Source organism: Crocodylus porosus, unplaced genomic scaffold (genome assembly GCF_001723895.1).
Source record: "Crocodylus porosus isolate Cpor-Errol unplaced genomic scaffold, CroPor_comp1, whole genome shotgun sequence".
NCBI lineage: Eukaryota > Metazoa > Chordata > Crocodylia > Crocodylidae > Crocodylus > Crocodylus porosus.
In genome coordinates, this window is record NW_017728937.1 from 5,129,278 (window position 1) to 5,151,877 (window position 22,600).

At 48.0% G+C, this 22,600-nt stretch overlaps 1 protein-coding gene across 1 annotated transcript in view; it reads left to right on the forward strand.

Moving 5' to 3' along the window:
- The window catches only part of DRD4 (dopamine receptor D4), a 46,470-nt gene extending 24,237 nt beyond the window's left edge, over positions 1-22,233 (forward strand). Inside the window, exons 2-4 of the mRNA XM_019547309.1 lie at positions 14,740-14,852; positions 17,362-17,915; positions 21,916-22,233. Coding sequence (XP_019402854.1) covers positions 14,740-14,852; positions 17,362-17,915; positions 21,916-22,118 — 870 coding nt within the window. The 3' untranslated portion in view covers positions 22,119-22,233. The remainder of the gene's footprint in view (positions 1-14,739; positions 14,853-17,361; positions 17,916-21,915) is intronic.
- Positions 22,234-22,600: the final 367 nt, after the last annotated feature.

Consider the following 22,600-nt stretch of genomic DNA (forward strand, 5'->3'; position numbering starts at 1 on the left):
GTTCAGCCTCCACAAGAGAAGGCTGAGCGGGGATCTAGTGGCCTGTTACAAACCAGTTAGAGGGGACCAGCAGGCATTGGGGGAGTCCCTGTTCCCCCAAGCACTGCCAGGAGTGACAAGAAATAACAGTCACAAGCTGGCAGAGGGTAAGACATCAGGAGGCGCTACTTCACAGTCAGGACAGCTAGGATCTGAAACCAACTTCCAAGAGAAGTGGTGCTGGCTCCTACCGTGGGGGTCTTTAAGACAAGGCTAGACAGTCACCTTGCTGGGGTCGTTTTACCCCAGTACTCTTTCCTGCCATGGCAGGGGGTCAGACTTGATCTGCTCAGGTTCCTTCTGACCCTACTAACTATAAAACCCACCCTGTGGCCGGCACTTCTCCCTGCACAGCAGCTGCTTGCAGCCCACCACACTGCCACCTGCTCCAGATAGCCTCGCATGGGCTGCGTACCCCTGCAGCGCAGGGCGCTGGCCATCCGGCAGGTGAGGGGCCGCTTTTCTCTGTGCAGGAAAGGAGCTCGGGGAAAAGCTGAGCACGGTGGGTAAGCAACCCCTTCCCCACCCCATGCCCGGTGCCCAGCACCGGAGTGGGCACAGGCAGCCCTGTGCAGGCTGCAAGCTGCTGCGGTGTGGGGCACCAGGCATGGGCAGGGGAAGGGCTGCTTCCCCTCTGCCCCTGTGCTCCTTCCCTGCCCGGGGTCCCCCCCCAACACACACACTTATCTGCTGTTCCAGCGCAGGGCAGCCACGTGCTCCCATCCCAGAAACCGCAGCTGGGGCTTCTGGCTGGGGGACGGGGCAGGCCCCGCTGTTGTTCAAGCCTGGCAAGCTTCCCCTTGGTCCTACTGCCCCTGGTTCCCGTCATTTTTGACAGGAACCAAGGGCAGAGAAATTTTAATTTTCTACATTTTTTTTTTTTAGGGGCCCTGTGGGCTGGATAGCCCACCCCTCCTCTATCCTTCTTCCGGATACCTGCCCTGTCCCTAAGAGGGTGCAATGCCTTACTTTCTTACACTGAGCATTTTGTTCAGTCCATATTGGCTTAAGTATCCCATGAAATGGAGCTTCCACCTGTTCTCTTGAGGGACTGTTATATGCACGAATGCATCATTAACTGTCTGAATTTACATTTTCACTGCCTGGCTTTCTTGCATGCATATTGGCCTCTGGCTTCTATTCCATCCAGGAAGAGCACGGACCAACTGCAGATGCTTTCTCAGGCTGGCAAAGGGTGTTTGCACCCAAAAACTTGCAAAGAAGAATTTTTCCAGCCATTTTAGTTGATCTAATAATATATTGGATTTATCCAAAAAACCTTGTCTCTCAATGTCAAGAAACTTTTTCAGGTATCTAGCCTGAATTATTTTCTTTCTTAGCTTCATCCCATCTCTTTGCTAATCACCCTAAATAATGCCTCTCTCTCTCTTCCAAACATTTATATATTCTTAGCATGTCACACACACTTCTCTTTTGTCTCATAGCCAGACTCTGCAAATTTAGCTCCTTTTCTCTTTCCTCATAAATATTTAGCTCTGTCTTCCTTCAGACACTGAGTTGATCTCTTCAACTCTCCTGTCATTGCTTGGGTCAACTTCCTCTGGTCTGTCAACTTCTTCCTAGTAATGGTGCCCTAAACTGAAATATTCCAGGGGTAATTCTAGCATTAAGAGGGAGTCTTATATTCCTCAGCCTTGTGATGGGTCGCTCTTGCATTATAAGGCGACACATAGATAGTCACAATGCCTGTTATCAACACTTTCAGGAAATCTGTTATATAAGCCTGGACTATCTTTCTTCTCCCAATTGCTCTGGGTTTTAAAATGCTGTTGGTTTACCTGAAATAGGAAGCATTCAGAGGTTACCAAGTGGTACTTGGGTGACACTGAATGAGGTAAATGACTCTCATTACTCACACAAACCCTCCTTTGTTGACATTAGCCAAACAGTTAATAACACTTTCCAAACTTGAGTCTGAATATGGCTTATTACCTTTGTGGACAAGCCAACAGGTCCTGAGAACATCTGAAAACACGGACGCTTCCCGATCAGGAGGAAGACCAGGGAAAGGATGTATTGCTTTGGCTTTGCACTGGAGCTGACTGGCAATCTTCCAAACAAACTTTATACATTAGAACAGGGTGCCCAACCTTCAGCCTGAGGGGCAGATCCAGTCCATGGCACTATATCATCTAGCCCTTGGGGTTTCTCATGGGTCCAGAAAATTGGTGGCGGGAAAACAGTGGCACTGCTCCCCTGCTGCCAAACCTCTGGACCCATAGGGAGCCCCAGGCCCTATGCACTGGATCTGGTCCCCAATCCCAGCATGCAGGGCCAAGCAGTGCCAGGGCCCAGGGCCCAATCTTGGTGTGGGTGGCTGGGAGGGGATGGCACTGGCCCCCTAGGATCCAGTCCTGGTGCACAGGACAGAAATGGTGGTGCTAGACCCCAGCGCCCAATCTGGCCCACAAATTGGGTTGGGACTGTGGGGCCAAAAGGCTAAGCACCACTGTATTAGAAAGATGATTTGCTGAGATCCAAACTTTTTAGCTAACTGTACCACGTTAGATGAATCTCTCTTTTGGCAGAAAGGGTTTCCTAGGTCCAGGATGGAATTTCTGGTGAAAATGAGTAAGAGAAGGCAACACACCACTGCAGAATAATTAATGTCCTTGGGACACAGGTGACCCGGAGTCAAGATGTTGGTCTGACTGAGATAGAGAGAGGGCTTGAACCTGAATCTCCCACCTGCCAAGGAAATGTCCTGACTTGATTTATTCTGTGAGCAGGCTGGTTTTTTAGCAAAACAAACTTTTGAAAAATCTTGGTCTCATCCAGTACAAAACAAATTCAGAAACATCAAGGTTTCATGGGACAGAAAAGCCAATAACCACCCAGTTCCAGTTCCTACGGCAGCCCAGCTACTTACGTGCACTACTGGAAGCAAATAGCAATAATAAAGAGAGCAGGTGCCTTCAAAACACTGTAATCCCAATTCTGACCTCACGCCAACATTGTCTTGCGGACCTTGGTGGAGCTGGCATTTACTGGAAGGGAGGGAACATTGGCCAAAGTGCCTGTAGAGCACTTCTTACTTTTACGACGTTATTTGGCCCAACCAGGATGTGGTTGCTAACCTTCTTAGGGTTTTGCATCTGCTGACACATTTCTTTTGTTAGTTGTTTCTCACTCGAACAACCTAAAAGGAGAGAATTTGCATTGCAAAACAAATTCCTAGGAAGGCTCTTCTAAGATGCTAAAATAGGAAAAGCTCATCAAAACCCTTCTTCTTTCTTCTTTGTGACTGTCATTCAGACTCATGAATTATCATGATCACTTATCTGTTCAACACTGATAGTGCATTTGACACGGGACAGAACCTGTCAGTGCCCTACCAGGGTTTGAAAGCTAGCACCATTTGTCACTGGAGATTTAAAAGTATATTACACTCCACGGTGCTTTAGTTAAAACTATAAAGCTCTGAAAGGTTGTTCCCATTTTATGTATGTAAACTGAGGCACAGATTGAACTGCCCCAGATCACAGAGATGAAGTAGCACAGGTAGAGAGAGAATTAAGTGAATGCCAGACTCCTAGCTCTCTCCTTTAACCACAATATGTGTTGAGGGGTTTTGTTTATTTGTTTTTTCAAATGCTAGGTAGATCCCAGAATGAAGAGAAAGCATAAAGCTTTCAAAGCCAAGGCATCTCTAAATACTGAAGATTTGGAGCCACCATAATGAAGAATAGGGTCTGGGCGTTTCCCTAGACAACTGGTAAATAGGTAAATTAGCAAGACTGGCAAGAATCCTTAGCACCATAGCTAGACTAGTAGGAACAGCAAGAGTTAATCATCCACAACAAATATTGTCCAGATAAGAGGAGATAGAAAAAAGTAACATCACAACCTGTCTCTGCAAAGTAGCAATCTCATAGTAAAGGTAAAAGAGGGCAACTCCCCCCAGGTTTATTAAAAACAACTGCTTGAGTAAAAACTTCCCATCTGAGGAAAGTATGGGTTTGATGTTCATGGGTATTTTAATTTTATTTTTTTAAAAATTAACTCCAACTATCTAATTGGATAGTTATTTAGAAGTCCTGTAGTTATTTAGAAGTGACTGGGCACATCTACACAAGATGTTTGCTGTGAAGTAAATCATTTAGCTCTGCAGTAAAAGTCTCATGTTGGCATTTCTAAATCTCCTATTAGGCTGCAGAAAACTAATAAACTTTGCAGCAGGTTAGTACCTGTAAATACAAGTACTACCCTGGTGCAGAGTTTCTTTGTGTGCAGCAATACGTGTAGATGCTGACCTGGCTGGCTGAGGCATGAGGCTGCTTCAGTGTGGGGGCTGCCTGCCTGCTAGTCCTGCACTGGAGCACCTTTGTGCCCCAGCCAGCCTCTCTGCAGCACATTGAGCTGGGTTGGAGCAGTCCTAGGCTGATAGACTGATACCTCCCCCTGGCCCTCTGCCAGCCGGAGCTGCTCCAACCTAGCTCAGCATGCTGTGCTCCCAGGTGCACGTGCAAACGTGATACTGAGGAGCAATAAACTCTGGTGCAATAAGCACCAGTTTGCTTTGCTTTAATAGACTGTGTAGGTGTGCCCACTGTCTACCAAGTGAGACATACTTTTTTCACAAAATGACAGGGATACAATGTTTGCTTCTTCCTGGAAACATTTGGAACCACAATTTCCACTGACAAGCATGCAAATAATATATATGCTCCTTGATCTGGCCCTGCAGCTGTAAGAAAACACTTCATAGGCTGTCATACCAAACCTTCTATCACATGCTTACAGATGGAGTACTAGAATGGAGTATTAAAACGAAAAATAATGCTTGGAAGAGCTGTTGCCTACCAGCCATGTTTGTTGCTAATATATAAGATCTCTTTCATATGATTGCCTACCTTTTGTGGCTTCCTGTTGTCTGGTAGAGTGGCCCGAAAGAACCAACGGTGGAAAAATAGGTTCAGGTTTTTTCGGTGAAAACTGAAGGAGGGGAACAGGAGGGACAGATGTGGGTTTGGGTTAAGTTGATACACTTCATTTGATCCAACATAGAATGTTGTGCTTCATTTTTGTTATTTAATGGGAATTGTTTAATTACTTAAATATATTTAATCGACACATGCCATGAAGTCTCTAACTTAGAGCAGTCCAAATTGAACCCAAGTATCCACTGGATCTGGGCTGCATGTTACAGAAATCTTTGATGTACAGAGTATTGGGATAACTGCTTGAGATTTTGATCTATATCGGGGTGGGCAAAATGCGGCCCATGGGCAAGATGTGGCCTGCTAAGCCATTCTATTCAGCTTGTGGGGTCCCTGAAAAATTTAGAAAATGTAATATTTATCTGCCCCTGGCTGCCTGTCATGTGGCCCTCGATGGCTTGCCAAAACTCAGTAAGCAGCCCTCCGCCCAAAATAATTGCCTGCCCCTGGTCTATATCATATTTAAACACCGCTAACATCACAATTCATTGCAATGAGGAATTTGGTTTGTGAAAAGCAACCTTATATTTAAAGATAAAAATATTAAAAGCAGTGCACTAGCCAGTCAAACATACATACTGCAGCATGTGGCAGGAGCAGGACTAATGTTGGAATATGATGCCTGCTTCTGGCGGCATCCTTCTTTTGAAAAGGATGTTAATAAATTGCAGTAAGTGTAGAAAAGAGCCGGAGGACTGACTTTCCTCTGTCTATAGGGTAAGGCCCTAGATAAATCAGTCTGTTTATCCAAGAGAAAGTGGATCACAGCCTAGAAGTACCTGCATGGGAAGTATTTTGCTAGTAGGTGATTCTTCCATCTATAAGGCAAAGGCATAACAATAGCAATAGCCTGTTGCTGGAAGCTGAATCTTGACAAGTTCAAATGAAATTTAAAGATTTGCTTCTTAAGTGAGGGGAATTAGCCACTGTAGCAGCTTTGCTAGGAACATGGTGGATTCCTTAGAAATCTTTACAGTAATATAGGACATATCTCTAAGGAGGAGAAATACCCAGTGCCAACCAGAGGTTATAGGCTTTATGCAAGATATTCTGGGTGAAATATGTCACACAGAAGGTCAGACTAGATCAAAATTATCACACCTGGCCTTTAAACCTCTGTTTTCTGTTGGATCTCCAGGGGTAATGGGTTCTTAATCCCAGAAGAGCTGGTGGGAGGTTGTGTGCGATTTTGTTTTCCACTGAAATGACACCAAAGGCATGGGACACTCTCAGACTGTACTTGGTGATCTGTTGCTGTTTGGCAACCTGCATCCACACCCATGATTTGGCCACCTACACCACCTGCGTGCATACCCACACATTCTGTTGCAAGAAAGATAAGAGAGTAGGGATGCAGTTCTGGGACATGCGGCAGGTAAATGGCTAGTACCAGAATTGGTTGGCAGCCTAACTTCACTCAAGTTGAGATAAACCTGTTGAGGCTGAAACTCAAGCACTGCTGCGCAAAGGGGTAAGTTGAACTTGTTGATGTGAGGCAAGTGCACAAGCTTGCCCTAAGGCAGATGCCATGTGGAGGGGCAAGGGGCATAGAAGTGCTGCTTCTATTCCACTGTGAGAGGGAGCAGACTCTTCTAGTTAAGCTGCTTGGGGCAGGAGCCATCTCTCTGTCCTGAGTTTGCCCAGTGGGGTCCTGCTCTACTACCAGGACTCCTAAGCACTATTATGACAACTGAACAGGACTCTAATTTCTCCTTTACCCAACTTACACAGTGCAGTTGAAAGGATGGTGGGAGACAGCAGGGGCAACTCGCTGGCCTCAATGAATTCAGCAGAGCTATATACCCCTAGCAAATCCCCCACCCCCAGCCCAACCAAGAGCTCCCATTTTCTTCCCTAATTAGGGCACTGGCTCTACCCTCATCTCTACTTTCACCTGTGGCAGCTTATAGACAGTAGCATAAGCTGCAGTGGGTGACCAGGGCACTAGCCTTTGAGGGGCCACATGAATGGCAGCAGCTGCCACTGCCTCTGAAACCCAGTCGCTTCATCCACTCCTACTGGCCTGGCCCGTGCTGCCCAGGGAGAAGACTTTGGCTGTTACACCTCTGGTTATAGGGTGCTCTCAGGTTAAACCAGCCAGGCAACATAGGTGGCTGCCTAGGCTGGCAAATTAAGGGGGGTGGCAAAAATGGTGGGCCCCCTGCACATGCTCATTGGAGACCATGTCAGGAGTCTGGGCATGTGCAGAAGTGATCAGGCACCTCCAGTGCTACCTAGCCACCACTGCAGGGCTCTCTTTGGCACCTGCCCTCACCAGGTCCCAGGTATGTTACAGGGAAGGGTGGCAAAATTTTATTTGCCTAGGGCAGCAAAAAATCTTTGTGCAGGTCCTGGGTTGTCCTTGATTTTCTTGGGTAACTCTACTTTGTAGTTGTAGGGGAGTGGTTGAAGGCATGACTTTAGAGGTTCTTTTAGTTAATGAGGACCTGCAAATGCAGGGGACCACACACACTGATCCAGGAGGTCTCCTCCAGTCCTATGTTGATATCTATAAAAGTGGCCGGTGCCCCTTACCAGAACAGTCCCCCTTTATTGCTTGGTAAAAGGCATAGGAAGCACAGTAGTGGTGACAAAGACCCCCTCTAGCCACTGTCCCCTGAGTTTCAGAGGGTAGTAGGAGCTCAGGATGGTATGGGCAAGTCTGCAATCTTCTCATCTATTGAATGAATAGTAAGATAAGCATGGTCCAGTCATAGCTGAATGTGCATATTTGCCTATTCAGATGAAGTTCTGTTTTCAAGGGCTGCTGATACTTGAAAACAATGTTCGAGTAGATGCACCAGGGCTAAAACATCTTCAATATACTAAGTTGGGCAAGTCCAGGGCTAGGGAGAGCTAGCTCAGGTCACTTTTGCCAATCTGTGCCTACTTCAGTTTCTTCATGTGGGTTAATGATAGTTACCTGGTTTTAAAGTGTTTTGAGATTTAGGAATGGCAATGACACCCAAAGAACTTGGTGGTATCTTAGTTATTGAGACTCTGCTGTGTCTTTTAAAAGAAACTGAGAGAGGTCAGATGGAAACCTGATCAGGAAGAACACACTTAATTTAACCAAGATGCACCAGTGTGTCTTGGGTGGTCCTCCCCGATCTTTTTTTATTTTTATTTTTTTCCCCAATACAAGAGAGTGTTTGTGGATGTGAAAGGACAGAACGTGCCTGTTCTGTGGCACTGAATGTCATTGTTGTGTAATAACCAGCGTCACAGATTTCATAGATTTCTAGAGTTGGAAGGGACCTGGTAGATCATCAGGTCTGACCCCCTGCACCAGGCAGGACAGAGCTCTGGGGTTAAGTAACCCCAGCCAGATACCTGTCTGATCTTCTCTTGAACACCTCTGGGGTAGGGGAAAGCACCACCTCCCTTGGAAGCCTGTTCCATATTTTGTCAACCCTTACCATAAAGAATTTCTTCCTTATGTCCAATCTAAATCTATTCTCCTTCAGTTTGTGGCCATTATTTCTGGTAACCCTGAGGAGAGCCCTGGTAAACAGTCTGTCTCCTATTCCCTGCTGCCCCCCACAATGAGTTTGTATTGTAGGCAGCCACAAGATAGCCTCTCAACCTTCTCTTGCGGTGTCATACAAGTCTCACTGAGACGCAGGAGTCTACTTGAGTTGATTTTTATAATGGTTTGTTTGAAACATGCATTCACACCAAGGTTAGGAATTAGTTAGCAGGCCAGATCCTCATCTGCTGCAAATCAGGATAGTTCCATAGCAACCACTGGGGGCAGCTCAGAGACCCTGTGATCACACTCGCCAGGAGTGTGAGTGATATATTTACACATGTAAAGAGATTAAGAGATTAATTTCCACTTGCGCAGAGTATACATTGATGTAGACCAGATCCCAAATAACTATTCAGCCTTTATGTGTGTAGCCACTGATGCAATTACCTGCCCTTGCAGCAAACTGCCATGCAGGAGAGGAGGAAATTTTGCCCAAAAGTGCTAGACATTCCCTGCCTGCTCCAGTAAATCAACTGTTGTAGGACATGTAACTGGCCTCCCAAGACTTCAGCTTCTAAAGTCTTGTCCAAAAGACCTCTCTCCCCCTGCCCAGCACAGTGAACTTTGTGATGGGACACACACATGCAACACATTGACACCTGGAGGAAATGTGGAATAGACACATGAGATCTCATTCTGTTCTCCTAAATAAACTGACAGGCGGTGATGTAGATGATTACACAGTCAGGTGGGTGGCAAATGGGCTTAGGGGTCACACACAGGGAGTGCTGGTGGATGGGTCGATATCAACCTGGAAAGATGTGGGCAGTGGAGTCCCACAAGGCTTTGTCCTTGGACCAGTGCTATTCACTGTCTTCATCAAAGATTTGGATGAAGGTGTGGAAAGCTCCCTGTCCAAATTCACAGATGATACCAAATTATGGGGCAAAGTTAACACACCAGAGGGTAGGGAACAGATCCAGGTGGATCTGGACAAGTTGGAAAAATGGGCAGAATGGAATAGGATGCAGTTCAACAAAGACAAGTGCAAAGTGCTGCACCCAGGCAAAAAAGAACCACCAACACACTTACAGGCTGGGGGGTGACCTTCTCAGCAGCACAGCAGCAGAAAGGGATCTTGGAGTCATAGTTGACTCCAAGGTGAACATGAGTCATCAGTGTGACGAAGTGATCAACAAGGCTAACCACACTTTACCATGCGTTAAAGATGTATGACGAACAGGTCCAGGGAGGTGATACTTTCCCTCTATGGTCAGGCCGCAGTTGGAGTACTGCATCCAGTTTTGGGCACCACATGTCAAGAGGGATGCGGAGGCTCTTGAGAGGGTTCAGAGGAGGGCCGCTCAGATGGTCAGAGGCAAGGGCCTACATGGCCCTTCTCTTCAGCCTTTGCAGGGGGTCGGACTCCATGACCTACTGAGGTCCTTTCTGACCCTAACATCTATGAATATGCAGCCCTCTGCTAGTATAGGTTGCTCTATTTCAGAGCAGAGTTGCCCCTTGGAAAGGCAGGAGTAACCACACACCAGTGTAACCTACAGCAATGTATGGGTTGTGTGTCTACAGCTCTATTCATTTTCATCCCTGGGCTTGCCCCTTGCTCAGTGTTAAGTTTATAGTTAGCTTCTCTGCCACCTATTGGTGAGACACAGGAATAGCACCTCCTTTCTGAGCTATGTCAAAAGAGATGGTCACTAGGGCTGTGTGACATTTCGGAAGCCGTTTTGTTTTGGAGGTGTTTTGGTGCCCGAAACACCAAATCCAAATCGAAACAGAAGGCTCCGAAACGTTTCAGAGCCGGGCTTACAAGGAAACAAACTAAGAGGGAGGGGAAAGAGTGGGGGAAGGACTGCTCTGATATTGACATCTAGCTCCCCAGCTCTCTGGTCATTTCCCCAGTTCTTCCCTCTTGCACAGGGTTTCAGCAGGCTGCTGCTGCAGGCTGAGGCCAGTGGCAGTCACTTGGTTGGTGTAGCCCACGCGAAGTGCCAGGAAGACTGTGGTGCTGCCACTGGTCCCAGCCTGCAGCAGCAGCCTGCTGAAACCCAGCATGCAGACCTGGGGGCCTGCACCCTCTGGGAAAAGCTGCAGGGGGATGATCAGAGAGCTGGGGAATTGAACCAGGGGCTGGGTAATCCCTGCAGAGCAAGGTCGCACAGGAGGGACCAGCACTGCCCTGCTGCACAACCTGACTCTGCAGGGAGCAGAGATCCGTGCCAGGGTCTCCTCGCTACCACTGCCCGGCTCACGCAGTCCCACGTCGCTGGGGCAGTGCGGGGTGGACAGCAGTGGTGAGGTGACCCCGGCGCAGATCTTTGCTGCCTACAGAGCTGAGTCATGCAACCAGGAACCAGCAGGCTTGCTCGCCACTCTGTGCTGTTTCCCTGCCCCGCGACCCAGCGTGATGGGGATCAGAGATTCGTGCAGGGATCTCCTCACCCACGTGGAAGGCAGCGGCCCTCCTGCTCCCCCGGATGAGCCACCTATGGCCCCGTCCTGCCTGGCTGGGTAGGGCTGTGCAAAGCTTCCTTTGCAGCCCAGTGGAAACAGATTTGGAGATTTGGCAGAAACAAAACCAGACAGTAATTCGAAACAAATTACTATCCTCCAAAACGGATGTATCCAAAACTGAACAAAACACAGTCATTTCGCATAGCCCTACCAATCACCTGTTTGCTCTGAACACGGGTGTCACTTTTACCTTGGTGTACAAAGCCAGTGTAAAATTTAGCAGTGCTAAACTGGAGCTACAGAGGTCTCTCGTTCCACCAGATGCAGGAAGCTTCATGATACTCCGTTTTTCAGTCTACCTAGTGGTGTGAAAGACTGTGTTGAGTCTTCTCCAGCCCCACGGTTTGTGTTGTACTTGTGTGGGAGATGAGATGGTGGTGTTGCACTCATGAGAAGTGGTCTGACAGGCTCACAGGACAGCTCTTATTCCTAACAGTGTTCCCACACACAGGCCTGTCTGAAGCCACCCCCAGCTGTGAATCGGGAAGGCTGTGGCTGACTACCAGCCTTGGTTCACCCAGAGTCCTCTGGCTGCCCTTGCGTGACACTAAAGCTGCACTGGTTTTCCCTATTTGTTTCCTCCCAAGCAATGCCCAAAGGCCTGATGGGGCTACACCAGCTCTTTTAGATCAGTGAGCAGCTTTGGTTGTAGTCTGGACTTTGAGGTACTATTGCTTCATCTGTGACTCCTGGCTGGTAGAAGATGGGGTTATGCCAAAGAGGCGCCATTCCACACAAGAGCTTCCAGACAAGGATGCCTTGTGAGGAAACTGCTAGACGTGGTTGAACATCCACCTCTGCTGCAGGCTTCCTGTCTGACCCAGGATTGAATTCCTTTCTGCTTCACTTCTTCCCTAATTGAAAAGCAGAGACAATGATTATTGCCTCGGTCGGTCTCTTCTAGTTAAACCATGCACTTCTGGGACAGGAGCGTATCTGTATAGTTCCTACCACACCAGGGCTCTCGTCTCAGCCGGTGCCTGTCACCATCACCATGATGATTGTGGTAGTTTGGGGGAGTGATTTCTCTGCCAGTGGGGTGCTGTTCTGTGTGTATGTGTGTGACTGGAGGGAGGGGAGTAGGTTTTTGGGGGCTGTGGTGTCATCGGCGCACTGACAATGCTGAGTTCCAGCTCTTCTCCTCATCGGACCAAAGCACCATGGAGTCTCTTTTTCCAAGTGTTTGGCTGAGAGAGGGATATTAGGGCAGCTGGTAGCTCTGGGAAGCCATTGAGAGTTGCTTTCTGCAGAAGCGGGCAGACAGCTCCTTGCTAGTTTTGCAGTGTGGGCATCCCTTTGAATCTTTGCACCTGGACCTTTTAGCTGGAGCAGCTTGGCCTGTGCTTCCCCTTCACCCCTCTGTGTCCAAAGAGGAATTCTTCCTCAAACATGCGTCCTTCACTGTGACACCTATGGGGAGGGGACTCTGCAGCCTGCTCACCCTTCCTCTGGTGCCAAATGCTAGGTTGTCCTGCACAGAGGAACTTTTTTCTGCTCTTATGGAGCATGCTCAGGGGAGCCCAAAAGCCTCATCACCATCCTGTGCTTCAGAGACTGCAGCAATGGGAGGTGTGAACTGCAGCACCTCTGGGGCCCCATACGTGAGCAGCAAGGCTGTAATGATAGCGTGTGGGAGTAGGCTGTCTTAGATTGCATAGACATTAGGGCTGGAAGGGACCTCGCAAGATCATCCGGCCCAGCCCCAAGTTGAGCCTGCTAGAGCGTGGTAATTACTGCACTCCAGCAGACTCTAGCGTCTCATTTATCAGCATCACAGCACTTAAAAATAGCAGTGGGGGGACTTTAAAGCTTGTCGAATGAGCTTTAGTTAAAGTAACCCCACTGCCATTTTTAAGCTCAGGGACACGGATATGAGATGCTCTGAGTGCTTCAATTAGAGCAGCTCTTGGGGCCACACTAATTAGAGCCTCCCCTCCCACCCCCAAACTCCTGTGTATGTGCATAAACGCCATATCAGACTGGTGTAGAGACAGTGGTGACTTGTCTGTGCAGACAAGACCCTGGGATCGTGGCTACATTCTCAGCTGCTGCAGCCCATATGGCTATGCCAGTGCATTAGAAAGGATTGAGCTCAGATGGCTTGATTCCTAGTTATGGTGGAGACAGGACTTGGCTGTAACATGCTTGCTCTCAGTTTCTTCTGCATTTCCTTTCAGCTTTGTATGTGCTTCCCAGGTGGAAATGGCTCATAAGAGAGCTGAGGTGGGAGCTGTCCATTTAGGTTACTAGGTCCAGCTTGCTTCTGAGCATATACAGTAGCCCAGCTCTGGTCAGTGAGGGATCTTGTCAGGCCCGAATGGAGGCAAATAAATGTAGGTACCTCAGTTGTTTTGTGGATGTGGGTGAAACAGGATCACACTCAGGGACAAATCCTATTCCACCTGCTATGCACCCAAATGGATTTGAGCACCTAAGTGTGATCTTATGCCACCTTGTTCAAGGCCCTGAAAACACAATATTCCTACCTACACTTTGTAACATGGTAGCCTTTGAAAGATACCCATTTCCTATAAACATTTTCTGCTATTGACAGTCCAACCATTGTGGCTACATTATGTGGGGTTATAGACACTGCAAAAGGAGCTCCATCTAATCAGTTATAACCAAATGTGGGGACAGTCTGGAATAAAAAAATTGCTAATGGCCTCTTTGCTTTGCTTGTGCCAGGTCTGGTGGCTGTGATTTACACCAAGAGGTATAATATTCCCTAAACTAGAATTACTTTGATATACTCCCCAGAGTTTTGCTTTTCATGCTCTATGACAGTGAAATAGTTGCTTAATAATGAATAAGAAATTACCTACGCAATTACTTACAAATGGGATGTTTTTACTGGAAGCAAGTGAAAACATGTGCAAGAGATCAGGACCTGCAAGTTACCCAGGAACACTTCTCTGATTTAATCAGTTCCATCAATTAAACCAATACCTCTGCAGGGTTTCTGGTTGGCTGCACTCATGCATGAGTTCTAAGTGTTTAAGGTTGCAGATGGAAAAAATGATTCTCCTACTGCTGCCACCTTATCAGCACTGGATGTGTTGTGCTATATCTCACTTCTGCTGGGGTTTATATGTGCTGAGCGTTGAGCGATTCATGGCCATGGTGCCATAGTACCCTGGGATGGCTTGAGATCCTTTTGAGAATGTTGTGGGGTATTACACCATGTTAGGTATGCAAACATGATTCGTAAGATTAAACCCAGAGATTTCACATAGGAATCCACAGTATTAAAAACATGCCAACCTGTTGTGGGTTTTCCATCTTCTTTGCAACATAAGATTTGCTCTATTATCTTTCTGTAGTCAAAAACTGAGTGAAAAGGAAGAGCTGGCATCTAAAAAGTTTGAGAACCATGGAGTTATATGTTCCCTGGGTCATACAACCTTACCCTGGCCTCAGCCTTCGGTTGGGCTAGAAACTTAAGGGATAACAAAGCTATGAGCTACAAGGTGTGAATAATCCACCTGTGTGGACGTCATCTCCATAGGGGATTATAATGATGACTGAGCGGGATTACTCTACTTCAGGGCTTTTTTTATTCTAGGACAATCCTAGATTTTGTGACTGTCTCTGGGAGTCAGTTATTGACATGCAAAGAAGTTACACTTAAAGTTCTGGGATACCCCCCGCCATCCCCTCCAGATAACATGTGTGCCCCTTCCAGGGCCTGTACAGCGTGAGATAGTAGCATGTATTGACTTTTTCTGCCTTCAGTTCCAGGGAGGAGTGTGGTCCTTGAGCACTGTGCTGTGCGACGCCCTCATGACCATGGATGTGATGCTGTGCACAGCCTCCATCTTCAACCTCTGTGCAATCAGTGTGGATCGGTAAGCACACCCCACTGCTCCCCTGCCTGCTCCCCACCGTCCTCTAGGCTTGATGCCCAGGTTCACGGCCTCCACCCTCCTATGGGAATTCAGCACCCGGATGATGGGACATTCCCAGGTCTGCATCCATGAGCTCCACCTCAGGGCAGCTATGTTCCTCACTGCTATGCACCCATTCCCCCCTGAGGGAAATCCCTCCTCCATTAGCTCTGGTTTTCCCCTTGCTCTGACCTCCATTTCTGTGGGAACTGAGCCCTTCCTGCCCCTGAAGCCCTAAAACTCAGTGTGCCACGCTTCTCTCTGAGCTACTATTTTTATTGAAATGGACAGGAGTAATAGCCATATGTTATGACACTGAAGGCGGAGCCAGCCCTTTGGTTGATGAGATCTGGGCCTCAGTGGATCTCAGTAAATGAAACGTCTAGAATTACCCTTTTGGTCACTTAGGCTCCAGAATTGTGGCTTCTAATTCCTGGCTCAGAGGAAGAAGGGCAAGAGGAGCATTAAGCCTCTGAGCCCACTCAGTCTTGATCTCTCTGCTAGGATTGCTTACAGGTGTGCTCTGTACACCTGCCCAGTATGAAATGGACAGAGACCATCAACCACATTTTTACCTAGACCATCAAGCAGCTGCCAGATGCATGATTTGTGTGTAGGGTCTGTGAGCATAGCTGCTTTCCTAGCCTACTCCCGCCTAGTGTTTCAGTTTCAGAGTTTTCCTTGCTGTTTTCCTCTGTGGCTCCTGTTGCTTTCAAATAAGCTGAGCAGAACCCACTCTTGCAGGCTGAGGTGGTGATTAGGAACGCAGCATTATTTCTGCCCCATAAAAGCTACTTGTTCTCAAGGCCCATTTCCCTTTCCAGGAGGCTGAGTTAGATTTTGGAGGAGGAATTCATTAGCCAGGCACAGGAAGCAGGTGGGTAGCTGTCACTAGATCAGTAGAGGATGCTCTGTAGACCTCTATTGGCTTTTTTGCTTTGCAGTTCCAAGTGTTCCAGGATGCGAGCTCCACCACTGCCTTGGAACAGGAGTACATGAGTCTCTCACTAAAGAATGTAATTAAAGCCCCAAGCACTCATTTGATTTGCATTTCAGTCAGTCAGCCAGCCATGGCACGTCCAGAGTGTAAGAGGGCTACAGACTTGAGGATTAATATGTCTGTCCATGCATTTATTAGCTACACTGGGAACTATTCCATGGCCAAGGTCTTCTGTAATCCCTTAAATGTAACATACATCATCTGCCTCAGGGAATCAACTGGGTTAGGAGCCAGCAGTTTTCTGGAACATTAAGCAAGGAAAAAAGGAGCTTAATGGGCTCATATGAGACTGGTTTATGATAAAGACTAATCTGCATCCATCTCGCATGTGTGCAGTGTCCCTCATTAGGAAGCACCTCATGCTCCAGTCTGCAGCTCCAGGAACACCACAATTCCAAGAAGGGAAGAAACACATGGGCCATGTGTTTGTACAAAGTCGACCATGGGAGTGCATTGCACTACTGTGGTGGGAACTCAGATTGGGAGTAAAATGGAAGATCTCTTACCTTATTTATTCATGTACCACTCTGGCCTTTTTCAGTAAAATTAGTGATTAAAAATTGGGGTGCACGTCTTAAACAAGAAAGAGAATTCTGAACAATTTGGTTAAAAGGGAAAAATCTTTTTGTCTTCATTCTGCCTTCCCAAAACAAGGTCCATGTCTTATCTGGGGGCATGCAGTATGTGAGTAAATATAGTACTCTAGGCAAATTAAAGGCAATTTGTTGGGGTCCTACACAATTTTTAGGGTGAAGGAAGGGCAACATCTCTCTTCCCTTGTTAGGTTTTTCAGCAGGGAGGCAAATCTGGAACCAGTACATTGGGGCAGTATGTGATCTATTCTTAGGGCATTTTGTTGGCACAGATATATCTAAAATAGCCAGCCAGTTCGAGGGAAGGGTAGCCTTGGAAGAGATGATGCATTTCTAGAAGGAGACTGGGGCAGAGAGTGAGTCAGGGAAAACCTGAAGGGTTAGTTGCTTTAGAAAGTGGAGTGACCATCACCCAGATAAGTATCTGACAGTTTCCCTTCCCTATCCCCAACACCCAACATGACAATCGATTAACAGATCTTACTCCAAAGGGTTTACACCCAGTCATGGGCAGAGGAGAGGACCTGGATTTGTCTCCTACAAATTAAGATGATTCATGACCGGTAACAGTGTTGATGCAGTGACCATGGTGCAGACTCCTAACACAGGCACACCACGTAGGTACCCTGCAGGGCTAATGCTGGTATGGCCAACTTGAGACTGTGTTCCACTGGGCAGAGGCATGTTAGGGTGACAGCAGTGAATATCTCTCATGGAAGCTGGGTGTAATGGTCTCTAAAATACTTGGGGGATGGATAGTGTAACGCTGCCCACAGCCTGGGTGAAAGGGGGTCTGGCCCTACAAAACTGTTCAACCAGCTCCCCTGTGGGTACAGGGGCAGGCCACTGGATCTGATCCCTGTTTTACCTGTCACAGGTTTATTGCTGTCTCCGTCCCACTGAACTATAACCGGCGGCAAATCGACCTGCGCCAGATCATTCTCATCTCCACCACGTGGATCTTTGCTTTTGCCGTGGCTTCGCCGGTCATCTTTGGCCTCAACAATGTCCCCAACCGAGACCCCACCTCATGTCGCCTGGAGGACAACAATTACATCATTTACTCCTCTATCTGCTCCTTCTTCATCCCCTGCCCAGTCATGCTGGTTCTCTACTGTGCCATGTTCCAGGGACTCAAGCGCTGGGAGGAGGCTAGGAAGGCCAAGCTGCGGAGCAGCATGTGTGCAGGCAACAGGACGTTGTACTGCCCATCACCCCTCTTTGAGAGGAATCACATGGACATCAGGCTGGAGGAGCGCAACCTGTACAACCACTCTGAGTGCTCTTTGCCCAAGGGGTACATGATGAACAATGGCATTCAAACTGTCTCTTACCCTCACCTCAAATACACCCACCCAGGACACAAACAGAAACAGGCCAAGATCAATGGCCGTGAGAGAAAGGCTATGAAGGTGCTACCAGTTGTAGTTGGTGAGTGGGTGGTCCTGTTTATATAGGTGCTGGAGGGGGAGGGTGGTGGTGGTGTCACACTGGGGGCCAGATTTTCCAAAAGGGCTTGGGATGTGGGTATTGCTGGGTTCCTGCTGGGTTCTGGGTGTAGGTAGAAAGGTGTCTCTAATTTTTGGTGCTTAAGCAGGATCTAGGTGATCTTGCAAATCTGGACTTGAGTGTAGGCATGTTTAGGCACTTGTAATAGGAGCTGGCATGCAGTTTGGAAATCTGGGCCCAGCAGGACTCGCTGCTCTCTTCCTCCTAGTTACAATGCTTCTTCCCACCCAGTCCCTTAGCCAGGATTAATATTGGACTGCATCAAAGACAACTTGATTTAGGAACAGGTAAAATGTAGGTCTCTTGTATCTGCTTCTGATACCACCATTCTGGGAATGGTCTGATGTGATTCATACAAATTGGGACCTTGCCACACTCTTCCATTCCAGCTTGGCAACTGTTTTCTTGCTAGCCTTGCACCCAAGGAGGGGATAGAGGCTTCCTGTACATCCAAAGCATAGCATTCCCAGGACAGCAGATCTACTGAGGATGGAGGGAGGAACCCATATGGCACCAGTTCTCTGCTTTTGTCTCCAGACAGCCAGGCTTGCCAAAGCAGTGAGGGTGGAAATATTTAAGACACTTATTTTATCAGACAGAGTTCACATTGACCTCAGTATGTGGTAGATAAACATCCATCCCAGGCAACTGATTATGACAGAGTCCTGTCCTCTCTGCAGTTTCTGCACTAGCTATAACATGGCACCAAACAGCTGCCATAGAGTGGGGAAGTGGGTCTCCCCAGACCTGCTACCTCTAAATTGCGGAAGCAGAGCAGCTAAATCTGCTGTGCCTGGCCAAACTCGCAGTGTTGCCCATGTCAGCAGCAGCTCTGGGCTCTTGCCAAAAGTTGGGACTTTCCCTTGCAGGGTTGGAGATTTGGCCATGGGGGTGGGCAATTCAATGTTTCTTGCACCTAAAAAGAGAAATAGGGTCACTAGCTGCCCTGGTTGAACTGCTATGGCTCATTGCCAGTGAGAAGCCATGACTGAGCCAAACTGCTCTGGCCACATGGCCTTCTAGTGAGGAGCTTTCCTGTCCAGAATTACTCGCGTCTCAGTCCTATGTTTGGTTCATGCCTCAGTCAGTTCCATTGTCCTGCTATAGCTAGCTGTGAGACTCTTCGAAGCCTTTAGTTTAGTAGCTAAAGGTGTAATGAGACACAGTGACTGGGAGTTAGTCTAGTTCAAATGGGAATTAAATACAACCTTTACCAGCAAAGATAACTAATCCTTGGAACAGCTTAAGGAGGAAGGTGCGACAGTCTTTCATCAGGGCAGGTGCTTAAATTGTGGCTGCCTGGCCATGGAAAAGCCTAGCCATAGCAAAACCCTGAGCTGGTGGGTTTGACACGGGTGCAGCCTGCAGCCTTCTGGTCCCTGGAATCTGTGAATCCTCATAGAGCTAATGGCCTCACATAGCTTGTAGTGGGACTCATTGGAGGGCTGCTTACTAATTTGTGAGGCCAAATGCACAGGTTTTGGGGGCATTACTGAAAAGGGACCAAATGCTACCCCTGGAGCCCAGCACTGAGGAGCAAAGGTACTGTCCTGCTGACATGCCCTCTAGCTAACAGCAGGGAGCTGCTAAGACCTCTAATCCAGTAGGACAACTTTCTACAGTGTAGTAGGTCAGACTGAAGAAGTTGGTAGTCCGTTTTGCCCTTGGACCTTTAGACCCAAGACCCCACTTGGAATATGCCAACTCTTAGCATTCACTCATTTTTTCGACCGTGGAAAATAACAGCAAATCTTCTATTGCGAAGAGCGCAGCAAGACCACAGCAAATCGGAACATTTTTGACGCTACAGATTCCTGGTTGAAATCTCTGTGTTTACCTTGTGAATCATATGTAGGTGTGAGCACACCTAGCAGTGCTAATAAGTGTGCGCAGCACACCACGGATCCCTTTAAAAGACGCTCTCAGCACCCCAGGATGCTGTGGCACTGTGGTTGAAAATCACTGCCTTTAGACTGTACATGGAAGGTCAGAGCTCTGAAAGTCCAGACCAGTCCAGTACGGGTTATCCATATTGCAGGATTCCATTTTTTTTAGAGGAGGCCTTGGGACTGGCTCCAAGTGAGATCTTCAATTAGAAATATACATGTGGGGATCCTGTCGTAGCTGTATGCGAGCATCCTAGACAGTAATGGAGACACAGCTCACCGGAAGGTATGGTAGCTCTGTCTCCATTTTACAGCAGAGGTGTGGAGGCACAGATGGAGACAGAGCCATATCTATGACGGGGCCTTAAGTGCTGCATTGCAACACCTGCCTTTCACACATGCCTCAGAAAGGGCTCCATGAAAGCCAGACCACTGAGCAGGAAGCTGCCTCATGTAGCCAATAGGCTCAGGCCCCCCCTTTCATTATTTTCTATCTTGCATGGGGAGTTAGGATTCATAGCCATGAACTCTTTCCTGGAGCTCAGTGTCCTGAGCTATGTCATTGCTTTCTTGCACAGACCAGAGGGGAACTGAGTGGTGCTACCTGCCCTTACTTTAGGGTGCAGTTCATCTGCATGGGGTGCAGCAATCCTAGATTTGAGTGGGTGTACACATGCAAGTAATCCGGGAGCAGTTTACTCGCGAGTAAATTACTCTGCGACTAAAGTCTCCGAAGCATGGCTCTACATGTGCAGGGACACAGGAGAAGATTTTCTGCTTCAACAGCAGATTGCTCCCACTCCCTGTGGCCCTGCAACTGGCCCCTGCAGCAGCCAGGAGGAGCTCTAGGCTCTTGCTGCTGAGGCGGGCTCTGCCATCAGAGCCTGGGCAGGGAAAATGTCCCCCTGCCCTGGCAGCTAGGAGCTTCCAGCCCTGGCCCTGCTATTGCTCAGTGTGGGCTGGGAGCTCCCTGCTGCCAGGGCAGGGGGGCATTGTCCTGGCCTGAGCTCCCATGGCAGAGCCTGCCCCAGCTGTAGGCAGCAGTCTCCCACCCCCTGCTGCCCAGTTGACTGGGAGCACATTTGCTCCTGGTCAGCTGGCTGAACCAAACTGCTTACCTCTCTTCTCTTCTCTAGCTGAGTTGGGTGGGTAGCCAGCAGCACTTGCCAGGTCAGCTGAGGGCCCTAACCTAGCCAGCGGTATCTGTGAAATCAGCCTACCAGCTAATTCAGTAGGAACCGCTGCCCCAGCACCCAGGGTTCTATTTTGCTCTAAAAACACAGCTCCTGCAGCAGGAGTCTCTGCTGGGGGAAAGGGGAAGTGGCTGCAACTGGCAGGTTCACTTATGTTCCCACCCCTGCGCAGGACATGCAGTATTACTTTGTCTCCTTCACCCTCCTCCCCACACAGGCTCAAGCTGTAGAAGCTGCTGTTACTGTATTTTCATGCTTAAAATGCATACCATGTTTTTCAGCAGCTGGTCTTTCTTATATGCATGAAAATACAGAAGATTCTTTTGTCTTAATTGTTCAGCTTTGTATAAATATGCATTAAGTAACAGGGAGAGACTATAGCTTCTGTAGCACAGTGGTTTGAGCAGATGTGTAGGCTGTGTGATATTCAAGTTTGAGACAAGCCTGAGGTAGCTTGGAATGCAAGTTACATGCAGCTTGATTTGGGCCGTTTAGCCCTGTGGTGAGAGCACTGCTGTACAGGATGTAGAGACTGGGTTCTAGTCCCAACAGAGGGTGGATTTTTGTCTGATGATGCTTTTAATATAGACACAGTGCTGGGCTAAAGAGACAAGTGAACTGAGCAACAGGTGAAGAAAGGAGGAGCAGGGAGAAGTTACAGTAGATCAGTGACAGACCTGGGAAGAGAAGCGTACCATCTGCCTTAGCTCATTGCCTCTAAAGGATGTTACCTGTGCTGCCTTCACAGTTGCACATGCAGGCTCAACACCTCAGTCTCACTTCCTCCCTAAGTTGCCACTTGTACCTGGTGCATTTGCCAATTCTGCCCTTTCTCTTTCACAGGTGTTTTCCTCTTCTGCTGGACACCCTTCTTTGTGGTCCACATCACAGGAGCAATATGTACAACCTGCACCATCCCCACTAAAGTCACCAGCATTGTCACGTGGCTGGGCTACGTCAACAGTGCTCTGAACCCCATCATCTACACTATCTTCAATGCTGAGTTCAGGAACTTCTTCCGCAAAGTGTTACACTTCTTTTGTTAATGCTGCCAGTGCCAGGAGCCAACATGGCAGCATGGAGAGGAGATCCAGCCTTGGGCGAGGACTGGTTATGTTGGGGGGTTTTGTATAGTTCATTAAAGTTTTATTTCTTGTTATGTTCCTTCGTTTTTCCAGTTTCTTTCCACATGGGGAAGGACCCCCAGTGCAATCCAGGACAACATCCTTCTCTGCCACTTGTTGTGCCACTTGTTATACAGTTGAGTTGCCCAGTGCTATAAACCATAGTGGGAATTCAGACTGGGCACCTGGGGAGATTGCAGTGTGGAGAACTGGAAAGAGGAATGCAGAGACACTGCCATGCCAAGCTAGTCCATTCACTCCATTCTCTCATGTCTCTCAACAACCACAGTGAAATGCATCAGGAAAGGGTATAAGGTTGTCACACAACATCCGCCCTCCCTTCCTGAACCATTCTGGGAGGACCTGTTGGGAGGTGGTGGCATGGCAGGGGATATAATTTTGTC